The following is a 13383-nucleotide window of genomic DNA, read 5'->3' on the forward strand; positions in this document are numbered from 1 at the left end:
TTTCTTTACTCACAAATTGAGGGGGGAACAAATTCCATGTCTCGATCAGTATTACACAAAATGTTCAGAAGACTTTTCACAATCAAACTCATAGCTTGACTAAGTTACATGGATAGCTCAATTAATTTTTGGTTTCTTCTTGTTTAAAAAAAAAAACTTCTCTTAATTTATGCAAATCAAAATAAAACAGTTTATGAAAAAAATATCGACAAACATTGCTGTTTAATAAGAATCAATATTTTCATTTCAATTGAAATAAAGATCCAGCAAAGCAATTAAATTCCTTTATTAAATTTCTTTGTTTTTCTGTATTGCTTGACAGCTAGGAGTCAGCTTGTTTAGAATACACATTCAAACAGTAGCTAGTTATCAGCTTTCATTGAAACACTGCAAACTGACAAATAAATCTATAGTGAACTTGGATATGTACAGTATTTATATAGAGTGTATAAAATGTTTCAACTGTTGTATGAACACAAAGGGTAAGAAAACAAATTGTTTGTTTACTTTGGCCTCGATTATCCATTCTAGAAAGAAAATTCTTCCTTAGTCATTACTAATCAATATTTTAATTAATATTATAAGACAATCTACAAACACATGGATACATAACATTGTGTGGAAAATCTTTAGAGGAGTGCTCCATGGTTAAGAATTTAAATTGCTATCCAGCAGTTTTGGATCAGCTATAAACTTGAATGGATTTACGGATACCAAGTCTGTAATAAGAACTTCCTCTCCCAGGGCACAGAGAAATGTCATGTGGGGGTAATCAATTTCTTTTTCAATAAAGACCGGTCAATATTGAAAGACTGCTTATGGTATTTGAATACTTTTAAATCTCATTAAATCTGACTTTTCATATAAAGTTCCTTTTTTTTCTATCCCAGACATTGATAACATATTGCATAACCTGATAAAAATTTACTTTTTTTTTTGAAAGTGACAGGTGAAATTTGATCTTTTTTGTGTGCAAATGTTTGAGAGCTATGCTAAAGCACATTATTATCAAGAAATTCATCATCAGCTTTATAGGAGAATGGAATCTCTATCAATTCCTGACATGCCTGCATGCAAGAAATAGAAATGTAAAGAAATTACACATTTATTGGCCTCTCAAACATAGTTAAAAAAGAACTCCAAAGAGTCACACATATCAGGTGTGTTACCAGTGGGGTGATCCTTGGAGAAATGGTAAGATTTATGTTGACTGGATGGAATCAGTTCAAAATTGACAGCTAAATAGAAAAATAAAATCAGTGGACTGTTTGTTAACCTCTAACATCTGACCTCTGGAGGAAAATAGATAATTCACTTAATATTTTTATAGATCAATCTTCCAAAATTCAAATGTCTTAAATTCAACATACACTTTGCTGTGAGAATGTCTCTCAGAAGCCCTGCATCATCGCCTGGTTTCTGTGGTGTGTCTGAGAGGATTTCTGTAGGTGTATCAATCTGTATGCCGGCATGAAGAAGAAACCCAGATGTTTTAGTTTCCACAGAATGCAGATGTGATTCACCTTTAATAGTATCCACAGACTTGTCATGCAGTAAGGGCCCAGTCTTTTTAGTTTCCACTGATCTCATCTCAGTTAGTGCAGGTCTCCTTTTTCTGCTGCCTTGGACAATTCGAAGTCGCCTTTCAAACAAATCTTTTTTCTCTCTGAAGTCTTTCTCAGTCCCCACAGATTGAAATGAGATGCCAGAATTCAGAATTTGTTTTGATTTTATCTGTCTATTTTCCAGTGTACTCATTATGTCAGACATTGAAGATGACTTAGAATTTCTGCTGCGGGTTGTCATGGCATGTGTTCCATTAATTTTGCTTTTGGGAAACTCTGAGTTCTCCACAGTGGAAAGATCTCCAGTCTGATTTTCAAAATGATAAACATTTTCTGCTGGTGGCAAATTTTTGCATTTTTCACTGATACTTCTGACATCTGGCAAAGGAGCCATCTCTGTTTTTGATGTCTTTTTCACTAATGTAGGCTTATCATGTGCTTTATTGTCCTTGGATAAATCTTCTTCTTGACAACATGTTAGGGCTTTACTTGTTACCTTAGACTCTTCAAAATCAGAGTCAAGAATTTGTTTATTTTTCTCATCCCATGCCTCATCACCGATGCTTACAATATTTTGTCCATTAATTTCATCTAAGACTTTATTATCAAGATGTACATGTGCATTGTTCTGTTTATTTTCCTTTTTGAGGGCCTCTTCATCATGACACTCATCATTCTGTTCAGTTCCCCTATAAAAGGCCTCATCATCAAAATACACAATATTTTGGTCGTTTCTTTTATCAAAGACTTTGTTATTGAGACTTTCATATGTATTGTTCTGTTTACTTTTCCCTTTGAAGTCCTCTTCGTTACAACATCCATTTATGTTCAGTTTTGTTTCCCCATCTAAGGCCTCTTCATTAAGACATACAATGATCTGTTTATTTGCTTTCTTAGAAGAGTCCAATGAAACACCCCGAGTTTTTTGTGGTCTAATTTTCTTGTGTTCACTTTCATTTCTTTGTTCTATTGAAATGTGACTGACAGCAGAGTTTGGTTGATGTTTGTCTGATCTATCTGATGAGTTCTGATTCCCTTCTTTGACTTCGGATACATTCAGTTCATGTTCAGTTAATGGAAACAAATGAGGCTGACTTTCAAGTTTCATTCCTAAAATTTCTTGTACATCTCAAATACTTTTATGTACAACTACAGCCTTAAAATGATGTCTAATGCATACATGCTTACATATTGCTTGAGTGAAATTGTTTTAAAAAAGACATTATCATTAATACACTCATGTCTTCTGAATAACAATGTAATGACAGTTTTCTTACACTTTTTTTGCAAACTATTTCATCCCATGTTATTTTCGCCCCAACACAATTGTGTTAAAAGAGAGATAACTCTTTCTCTTACATTTTGCCCCATAGAATTTACAACGGCGAAAATAAAATGAGGGCAAATATTTCCCCGTATACAGTATTTTAAATTAATGAGAATCACAAAGATTCTCAGATACAGCTACATATATCTAGCAATAGACTATAAACATAAACATGTATATATAAGCCTAAACTCACCTGTTGGTTTCTCACTTTCCAGTCCTGAATCAGGGGAGACTGGCCTTACTTGCTTCTTAACTCTACATCAAATACACACAAAACTTTTCATTTCAACTGTTTCTCCTTTTTCTTTGCCAGAAAATTCCAGCAATGAAAGAAAAGCAAACACTCGGCATAAATATTAAAAGAAACTCCTACCTTTCCTTCTTTTTTGCCTGTAATTAAGAAAATAAACATCAAAAATATTGCTTGTGGTAATTTAGATCTTCAAATTTAAAATTACATCAGCCTCTATGAAAATAAATCCATAAATCATAATATGTAATAATATTAATAGAATTAATTAACTTAAAAAAGTAATTTCTTCTTCAAACTTCGTATAATTACCTCCTTCTTCTTAGGTGGACTCCAGAAATCTGTGCTGTGTTTGTCTGATTTCTTCACGGTGAATTTCTCAGGCTCCTACAAAGGTCATTACAGAAGAGAATGACAACAAATATAAATTAAAGATGTTAGACTTCCTGTCAGAGGAGTGTGTCTTCACTATCATAGACAAAAACAAGACATAATGACATAATTCATACTCACAGCCCAGAGGTAAACTCAAGTGATTTTAATTCAAATATTGATTCAAAGTCTGTTAGAAACACCTGGGTTATCAATTACTATGGATTAATTATTTTTGTGGCATTAAATTTTTGTGGGATTTTGTTGGTATCCTTAACCCAAAAATTAATAAATTAAATATCTCAAAGATTAATTTTCTTCCTAATTCATATTTTTCTCGTAATAAACAAAGTACTGTAAACCAACTATTACTCGCGTCATCTTTTATTTGCGTTTCGTTAGTTTGAAATAAATCCACAACTATTAATTTTCGTGACTAAGGAAACATTCTCAACAAATGCAAAGTAGAATAAATGGTTCGCTGCGATAAATATATGTGAGTTTAATTAGGTCGCAAAACTCGAGGATATTTCTCGCACAGGAATAAAAGTTGGTTTACAGTAATTGTAGATAGACATCTTTACATTTATGAGATACCCACATCCATTATTCACAAAGAACTGCAAACGATAGTATTGTTCTCCCACCTACCTCCAAGTCAATTTTCCAAAGTTAACACATTTGAAGGATTTTTCAAATTTATGTAGATATTTATATGAATTTTCATAAAACATTACTTCTTTGGGAAAACAAAGAGAGATAACTCTATAATTTTGGTAAAACTTGTGTTTTTCAACGGAAGACGGAAAATATTTTTAAAACATCTTCCCCCCCCCCCCTCGTGAAACAAAAATTCCTTTTTCTGGTAATATGGACTGTCATTTTACGGATTCATACAAAAGCTTTTTGTGTTTCACAGGGGGGGGGGGGGACATAAGTTTACAGACAAAAAAACTACAAAAATGCTGATTTTTTCACCAAATTCAAGGGTTTTACAACTAAAACCACTGTATTTTATTAATAATATATGTTTAATGTTATATGCGTAAAACATAAGAAATGATTTAAGGAACATTTATTCATATTTAAAAATATTTTAAAATGTGGTGATGCTTTAAAGCCCAATTTCAATGGAAAATATCGTCTACCCCTCTTATTTAAAGAGCTGGAATTAGGGGTAATTAACTATTTAACACTGGTATTAAAATTATCATTCAATTACCATTGAACTGTTCTTTGCATTCAACAAAGATTTTAAGGCCAAATTGCCATTAGTATTGAATTAAATGGGTGTAAAATGTAGGCGGGAATCAAGAGTTAGCGTGCGTAGTTCTTTTGTGTAAATCTCAAAGAATATTGATCTATGGGTTATACATGTATCTTTATTAACTAGAAGTTTGCTCAACAAATTATCCCTCCACAGACCTGTAAATTTTAAGCAGTCTTAGAAAATTGCCCCCTCCCCCTAAATTAAATTGACTGCAAGTATTCAATGACTGCATACAACTTTCAAATCCCTTATGAATAAAAGAACTCAAATCAACATGTTAGTGACAGTTAGTGAATACAAAATTTACCCCCCCCCCCCCCCCCCCCCAAAAAAAAAAATAACATAATTTAGAACAGAATTATTGTGGGAAGATAGGCAGCCTACTTTCCAGTTTCCTTCATGATGCTTAAATTCCTTGAATTCTGTGAGTTTCTTTTCACTCTTTTTGACCTGGAAGCCACTTCCTTTAGGCAGGTCATAGTGTCTCTCAGTACTGAATGGGGAATGTGAATCAATTTGTCGATTTTTTTGATGCTTTATCTTGAACGGTGGTGGAGCTGAAAAATATATTTTAAAAAATGGTCAGTTAGAACTTATTCTCTACCTTATGACTTTTTCAAAATGGAGTAAGACATACAGATTATTTCTAATTCTTAAAAAAAACAGCATTCAAAAGAATTACAACTATTATTGTATTCAGAATTGCATAAAATCACATTCTATTTACATTTTCTGCAAAAAAACATACAAAGAGTTGAGTTAGAATATGTTCAGACCATCCCAAGGTAGAAAACATACATGGAGACAAAGCATGCAAAGATTCAGGTGTAAAACCATTATTTTAGATGATGTGATTATTTTACAGTGTTTGTGGTAGAAATTGTGTAGATATTACAAAGATTTGTTTATTATCATTCACGTAATATGTGTCCCCAATTTCCAAAGACAGAGCTGTGAAATTCATTTACTTGACGTGTAAGTTTTTTGGGGGGGGGGGGGGGGGGGTTTGCTAAAATTGTTCACTTCTTTTTGAACATGGCAATATGGATTAAAAATTGAATAAAAATTTCAAAAGGGTTACATTATCAAAGAAAGATAACTCCATCAGTGACTGATTTTTCTGTACAATTTTTGACTGCATGTGAACAATTTTAACATAGATGTGTTAAACAACTGTGTGCTGAATACAACAATCTATTACTTGGACTTCTACTTGGTGAACTGCATTCTACAAATCAAAACATGTTCAAATTAAGAACCAAGCAATAAGCATATTGAATAGGTTGATCTTGTGAACGTTTTGGAACACTTCTAAAGGGGGGGGGGGGGGGGGGGCTGAAAAAATTACATTTAACGTTGCATTTAAACACAACTAACAAATGCCTTCTAGTAATAGTAAACAGTTGAAAGTACACAACTGCATAACACAGATGTTTAATAATTCATATTTCAGTGAATATAGGTGGCTGTGATTGCCTTTACTTATAGTTTAAGTATACAGACCTAAATTGTATACATGAGCAGGATGCTTACAACAACCAATATAATGTTAGTTATACAGTATGGTTAACTGACATCTATACAGTGGTTGCCATTATACAGATATAATTATTATGATTAACTGACAGTTATTGACACTAAACACTTATAATTTTATGATTAACTGACCTTTATACAATGGTTGCCATTTTACAGTTATTATTATTATGATTAACTCACCATTATACAGTGATTGATGCTAAACACTTATAATTTTAAGATTAACTGACCTTTATACAGTGGTTTCCTGCGTCGACTGCTGTATGGGCTGTATGGACTACTCCCGCTTTTTTCACTCTTGTCTTCTGGTCTGTCTCGTTTATCTAATGAAAGCAATCAAAGGAACATCAATTCAAGCAGATGCAACCTTGCAAGACTGTATAAGCTCAGATTAGGTGTATTCACATTTGTAACTCATTCACATTGACACCAATCAGAAAATAACATAATTCTTTTTGAACACACATACACATGGGCTTCAAGCAAGCTTATATATATAAGCAAATTTAGATTTTGGTGTGAACTCACTAAATTCAAGAGGCACAGTATTTATGGCTTACCCTTATTTTTTTAATATATTTCTTTTTTTTTTTTGGGGGGGGGGGGGGGGCAGGGGTGCTTGTACTTGTTTCATTTAATTGATATACATGTATTTTGAAAACAATTTTTGTGGTACAGTTTGGTGATTTGTTGTTCAGAAATACTTATAAATCCATTGAAATATTTACAATAACATGAGAAAAGGTGTCAACAAGGCATGTTCCTAAATTACAATTTGATGGATTCACTAATTACCCACCAGATGTGTCTCCTGTTGAGTGAGGTGTTGTGCCCAGATTTGAGTGAGGTGTTGTGCCCAGTCTTGAGTGAGGTGTTGTGCCCAGTCCTGAGTTAGGTGTTGTGCCCAGTTTACTTGACTTCTGACTATCCTTACCGGTTGTACCACTGGTGTAGGATTTATCTCTCCTTTTAGTGGAGCTTTTCATTGTATCATCATCTTCCCCTTAAATAAAATGTACTTTATATCTACATGTATTATAGCAATATGTACATGTATCTCAAATAAAACATACAAAAATAAAATGTACAGGTAGATTTTCTTCTTCAAAATAATTGATGCCACATTTCAAAGCATAACCTTTGTCATGGTCATGACCTAATTAAAATAACATCTAAACAAGAGGCCCAAGGGCCACATCGCTCACCTGAGCACTGTGGCTAGGAAAAAAGGAAAAATCAGTTAAGTATTGAAAAGCTTAAATGCATAAGTGGTCCCAACCTACCCCAAAAAAGGGAGTGGGGGGGGGAGGGGGGGTCATGATTTGAACAAACTTGAATCTACACTATCTGAGGATGCTTCCGTATAAATATGACAAACCGTGGCTTTGCTGTTCTTGAGATTTTTAAAGATTTTTCCTATATATTCCTATGTAAAACTTTGATCGTTCATTGTGGCCCCACCCTACCCCTGGGGGTCTTGATTTGAACAAACTTGAATCTACACCACCTGAGGATGCTTCCACATGAATATGACCAATCATAGCTTTGCTGTTCTTGAGAAGAAGATTTTTGAAGATTTTTCCTATATATTCCTATGTAAAACTTTGATCGTCCAATGTGGCCCCACCCTACCCCTAAAAAGGGAGTGGGGGGGGGGGTCATGATTTGAACAAACTTGAATCTACACTATCTGAGGATGCTTCGGTATAATATGACAAACCGTGGCTTTGCTATTCTTGAGATTTTTAAAGATTTTTCCTATATATTCCTATGTAAAAATTTGATCGTTCATTGAAGCCCCACCCTACCCCCGGGGGTCTTGATTTGAACAAACTTGAATCTACACCACCTGAGGATGCTTCCACATAAATATGACCAATCATAGCTTTGCTGTTCTTGAGAAGAAGATTTTTGAAGATTTTTCCTATATATTCCTATGTAAAACTTTGATCGTCCAATGTGGAGCCAACCTATCCCCGGGGGTCATAATTTGAACAAACTTGAATCTACACCACCTGAGGATGCTTCCATATAAATATGACCAATCATAGCTTTGCTGTTCTTGAGAAGAAGATTTTTGAAGTTTTTTCCTGTATATTCCTATGTAAAACTTTGATCGTCCAATGTGGCCCCACCCTACCCCCGGGGGTCATGATTTGTACAAACTTGAATCTACAGCACCTAAGGATGCTTCCAAATAAATATGACCAATCATAGCTTTGCTGTTCTTGAGAAGAAGATTTTTGAAGATTTTTCCTATATATTCCTATGTAAAACTTTGATCGTCCATTGTGGCCTCACCCTATCCCCGGGGGGTCATGATTTGAACAAACTTGAATCTACACTACCTGACAATAATTCCACATGAGTTTCATCTTTCCTGGCCCACTGGTTCTTGAGAAGAAGATTTTTCAATAATGCCATTAATTTTTTGCTATTCCGTAATTATCTCCCCTTGGAGAGGGCGTGGCCCTTCATTTGAACAAACTTGAAACCCCTTCACTCAAGGATACTTTGTGCCAAGTTTGATTGAAATTGGCCCAGTAGTTCTGGAGAAGAAAATGAAAATGTGAAAAGTTTACGACAACAACGACGCCGACAACGACGATAGACAACGGACAAATTTTGATCAGAAAAGCTCACTTGAGCCTTCGGCTCAGGTGAGCTAAAAATCTAAAGATGTACTAAAACCAATGTTATAACATTTGAATTTGATTTGATTCTATGTAGTAAAAATATATTCCTTACATATGAATTTACATGATTTATACATCACCACCTTAAAGATTGGTCTTGACAGTAATGAATAAGAGTTGTCTCCCATCCTACATTTCTCCTGAATTTGACTATAGTGAATTTGCTGTGTAGCAAAAAACTTTTAAGTTGCTCTAGAACATATATTTTCCAGGATTTTCCATTACTTAGAAAATTAAATGCATTGTTATGTACCATGCATTACATTTTATGTAAACATGATACTGAGGAACAAAGAAACAGTGTTACAAAGTGGAACAGATGTAGGTGATATGACTGTTAAACCCACTCACAAATCCATGTTCTGTACAACTACTTAAGCTAACAATAATGCACTCTAGCAAAGTTTTTGGTTTTTTTTTTGCAGAGGATAAAAGGTAAGTCCTCTTAATAAAACTGTGTATTCACTTATTCTTTGGGTGTAGACTCTGAATATACAATAAAAATGGCATCAAAAATGAAACCTTTTTTAAAAATACATGAAAAAGACGTACTGTGGAATCATTTTTGTTCGTGGGGTAAATGTTCACGGGTAACCAAAGATTTCCTGGTTCATGGGGATGTAATTTCATGGGTAACTTACATGTTTTATTAAGATGTTCTCAATGTACATGTGTATCAATATCCATGGGGATGTAACTTCATAAGTAAGGGTTTATCCACAAAATCCACGAACGCCGATCCTCCATGAACAATGATAATTCCACAGTATGTATTAAACTTACCTTCACTATCAGCATCATTATCAGTCTGATTCTGAACAGGATCCTCCAGTTCATGTTCACTTCTCACTGAACCACTGCCGTCCCTATCAGAGTGTTCTGACCTCTGATCCTGAACATCAAGCTGCTGGCTCCCCTGGTCTGTGGAGCTGTCTTTATAATCTTGTTTGCCCTGGGACTCCATACGAATGGTGATGTCTTCAGAACCTCTTGTTGTATGACTCTCTCCTCTGAATAAATTTTCATCTATTAACTCTTTGTTCAAAGAAGTGGGATCTGTCCAAGGAGACATGGCATCCATGTTTTCTTCTCTTAACCTGCAAGAAGGACTTTAATTAAAAAGACATATTCATAAGACATAACATCCAAAGTTTTCAGCTGCCTGCTTTTAATAACTTTTAAATAAAAAATAGTTGCTTCTGTTTTTTCCCCTGTTTTGTCTGCACTTTATGTAAAATATAATGATGTCTGGAACTCTATAAATATAACATAAAACTTTTCTAATCCACACACCACTGGTTTCAAAGAAAAATTGGCCGGATTAAACAACATTTTGGATTAGACAACATTTTAAACAACTGAATTTATTGAGAGGGATTTCAAAGTTTACATCGTGTTAGGAAAGATTTCAAAACACACAACATCTGGATTAGACAAGTTTCACTGTATAGAATATTTAGACCAAGAAGGGGAGGTAACCTGTCATTGTTTTTGTTCTGGCCCCTCTCCCTGTCATCTATTAATGGTTCCTCCCTCATCATGGCCCACTGCTTCACGATCTCCTCCTGTGTCCCCACACTGTCCTCCTCAATGTGCTCCACCACAGCTTGATGACCATAGTCTATAAAAGTTACAAAATATTGATAAATTTTACCAAGTGCCTGAAAAACACCAGTCCTATACAATTATTTTTAATTTTAACTTGGTTTAACTAGGTTTGTCTTGAAAAATTAACCAAAACAAGCCTTACAGACCTGTCAAATATACTGCTTCTGAATGCGTAGGTTCACATTTTGCACCACAAATAACAAAAGAAAGATGGCTAGATTTTGATCTACTGTAATAGTGACTATGTACATTAAATATGTTCTAAGATGATAAATTTGATTAGTTTCATATTAACTGTCTACAAGATTAGGTTGCTTAAAAAAATACAAAAAGCTGGACACTTCTATTATCAGCTCATACACCTAGAGTAAAGAGAGATTTTCAGAATGTAGAATCACAGTTTTATTAAAGAGACAGAACCAGAGTTCTCATCTTCCATGACCTTGAATAGGACATCGACCCCATAGCATTTCCATTTTTTTCCAAGATATATTGTAATACAAGAAATGTTTTTGTGGGTAAAAGAATATAGCGGTACCTCCACTTTGAGACATGTTTATTGCCATACATGAATTCCCTTTCTGGTCTGCAGGTGGCAAAAACATGCCAATACATTTGTATAATAACTACTATTGTATCAACTAATGGAAGCATTTTAATACTGAACAAAAGAGGAATAAACTACTGTCATCCTGAGGTGTATAATAACACATATATACAGAGATTCTAATTACCGCTGGGGGCCTTTTGATTAAACAACTGATAGCCTCTGGTGGCTTCATTCATCTTCTCTGCAACTTCTACATCTTCATCAGCTTTGTTTTCTGAGCCATTTTCATGCTCTGAATAAAATTTTATATTTCAACAAGAGTACAAACATAGCACAAAATAGTCTGAATGTAACAATTCAAACATAGCACAACATGGTCTGAATGTAATAGCCCATTTTAATTGATTAATAACAATATATATCATTTTAATTCTACAATTTTTTTTTTAAATACTGTCACTACTCTTCAATGTCATTAGTATATAGATATTTTCTTGGACTTCAGTAATTTTTTTCTTATCTCTTTTTTCTTCATAAGTTATAATTTTGTTCCTATGCATAATCAATAGCATTATTAGCAACTTTTAATACTGCCATCATATTCAAAATGACTTCATTAGGATTGATTGTATTTCTCAGTCAGATGAATGGCCTAGATTAAGATTAATGAGAATACCATCCATAGCTACATATAGATCAATAATACTGATCAATGGCTCAGATCTATTACCTTGGATGAGATGTTTCAAAGCCAGTTCGGGAAAGGCAAGTTTCCAGTTGGACGGATTTTTGTCAGGTCTTTCTCTGATTGGATGGTCATGTTTATGGTAGGTAAATCCCCCACCGGTCTTCATGATGCGGTCAATGTGATAACTTAAAGAAAAACGGGAAAAAGACATACAGTCAAACCTTGATATCTTGGACTTGAAGGGACCAAGACAAAAACTTAGAGATATCCAAGAATTTGAGATATCAAGGGTAAAATACTTTAAGAAAAAGTGGTTGGGACTTACAAATCACTTTGACATATCCATGGTATTCAAGATATCAACTTTAGCAACTATACATATAAAGATGAAATGTGCACATAAATTCCAAAATTCCGATGTGACCAAAAACAAACCCAACCAAAAAACATATATATATGAATATATATGTATATATATATATATATATATATATATATATATATATATATATATATATATATATATATATATATATATATATATATATATATATATACAGACACTCTCACAAATTTTTATTTTTAATCCACAATAATTTTTAATTTTAAAAATATCTTTTCAATAAAGGATTTCATGTATATATTTAGTGTGTTTCCCTTATTTCAGTAGGGACATTTCTATAAAATGCTGTAAAAATGTCAATACTCTACTTTTCTATTAGTCTTAATGATTCCCAATTCAACAACTGATTATCATTTATAAAACATTTTGTAATTTTCTGACACAAAGTGAAATTGATCTTTTGTACAAGATAACTAAACTTTTGACCTTTGAACACAATAACCTAACCATCCAATTATAAAGCAAACACAGGAAACCTCTCATAAAAGTATTTAATCACAAGGTATTGAAGAAATTTACCAGTTTGTTCCATTTCAATGCATTTTCCCCTAATATTAGGTGATGAACACAATTCCAAAATGATATTTAAAAAAAAATCTGATTTTCCACATCACTTAGTTTTCACATTTTTTTTGTACGGTACATGTATTTTAAACTAAAATGTTCCAAGGAACGCATGTTCGCCTTCTGTAGCATCATTAAAGACATAAATAAAACTACAGGGTGGTCATCTATTTTTTAAATATTATACTAGCATTATAGTTAAAGCAAAGAAAAAATCCATGATAATTCATGGTAAATGGTATAAATTCAAGCTAAAATGAATAATCAAACTAAATTAAAATAACCATCCATTCATACGAGATTATTTCAACAATCTCTGAGGTTCACAAGTCAGTATACCGATCCTGAATTAACTCTACAATGGAAACATCACACAAGATTTTCCTTCAAGTCAAGAAGAACACTGGCCTTTCCTGTCAAGTCGCGAAAATTTTATTATTGGTAGAAAAAAATTATTAACACAAATTTAATTCAATAATTCCCAAGATCACAATCAAAAGTTGGTAAATTGCTCCTGTTTTTTCAAAGACAACTAATGGAACAATAGG

General features: G+C 33.4%; 1 protein-coding gene across 1 annotated transcript in view; it reads right to left on the bottom strand.

Moving 5' to 3' along the window:
• The window catches only part of LOC133189823 (uncharacterized), a 43276-nt gene that overhangs the window by 22953 nt on the left and 6940 nt on the right, over positions 1-13383 (bottom strand). The window contains exons 4-14 of the mRNA XM_061325216.1: positions 11911-12053; positions 11365-11472; positions 10502-10643; positions 9806-10119; positions 7126-7329; positions 6557-6649; positions 5989-6015; positions 5172-5344; positions 3458-3532; positions 3269-3285; positions 3089-3150 (exon numbers count right to left, since the gene is read on the bottom strand). Of these exons, the coding sequence (XP_061181200.1) occupies positions 3089-3150; positions 3269-3285; positions 3458-3532; positions 5172-5344; positions 5989-6015; positions 6557-6649; positions 7126-7329; positions 9806-10119; positions 10502-10643; positions 11365-11472; positions 11911-12053 (1358 nt within the window). The remainder of the gene's footprint in view (positions 1-3088; positions 3151-3268; positions 3286-3457; positions 3533-5171; positions 5345-5988; positions 6016-6556; positions 6650-7125; positions 7330-9805; positions 10120-10501; positions 10644-11364; positions 11473-11910; positions 12054-13383) is intronic.

Source organism: Saccostrea echinata, unplaced genomic scaffold (genome assembly GCF_033153115.1).
Source record: "Saccostrea echinata isolate AGI-Se365-2 ecotype Australia unplaced genomic scaffold, CSIRO_AGI_Sech_v1 ptg000020l, whole genome shotgun sequence".
Taxonomy (NCBI): Eukaryota; Metazoa; Mollusca; class Bivalvia; order Ostreida; family Ostreidae; genus Saccostrea; species Saccostrea echinata.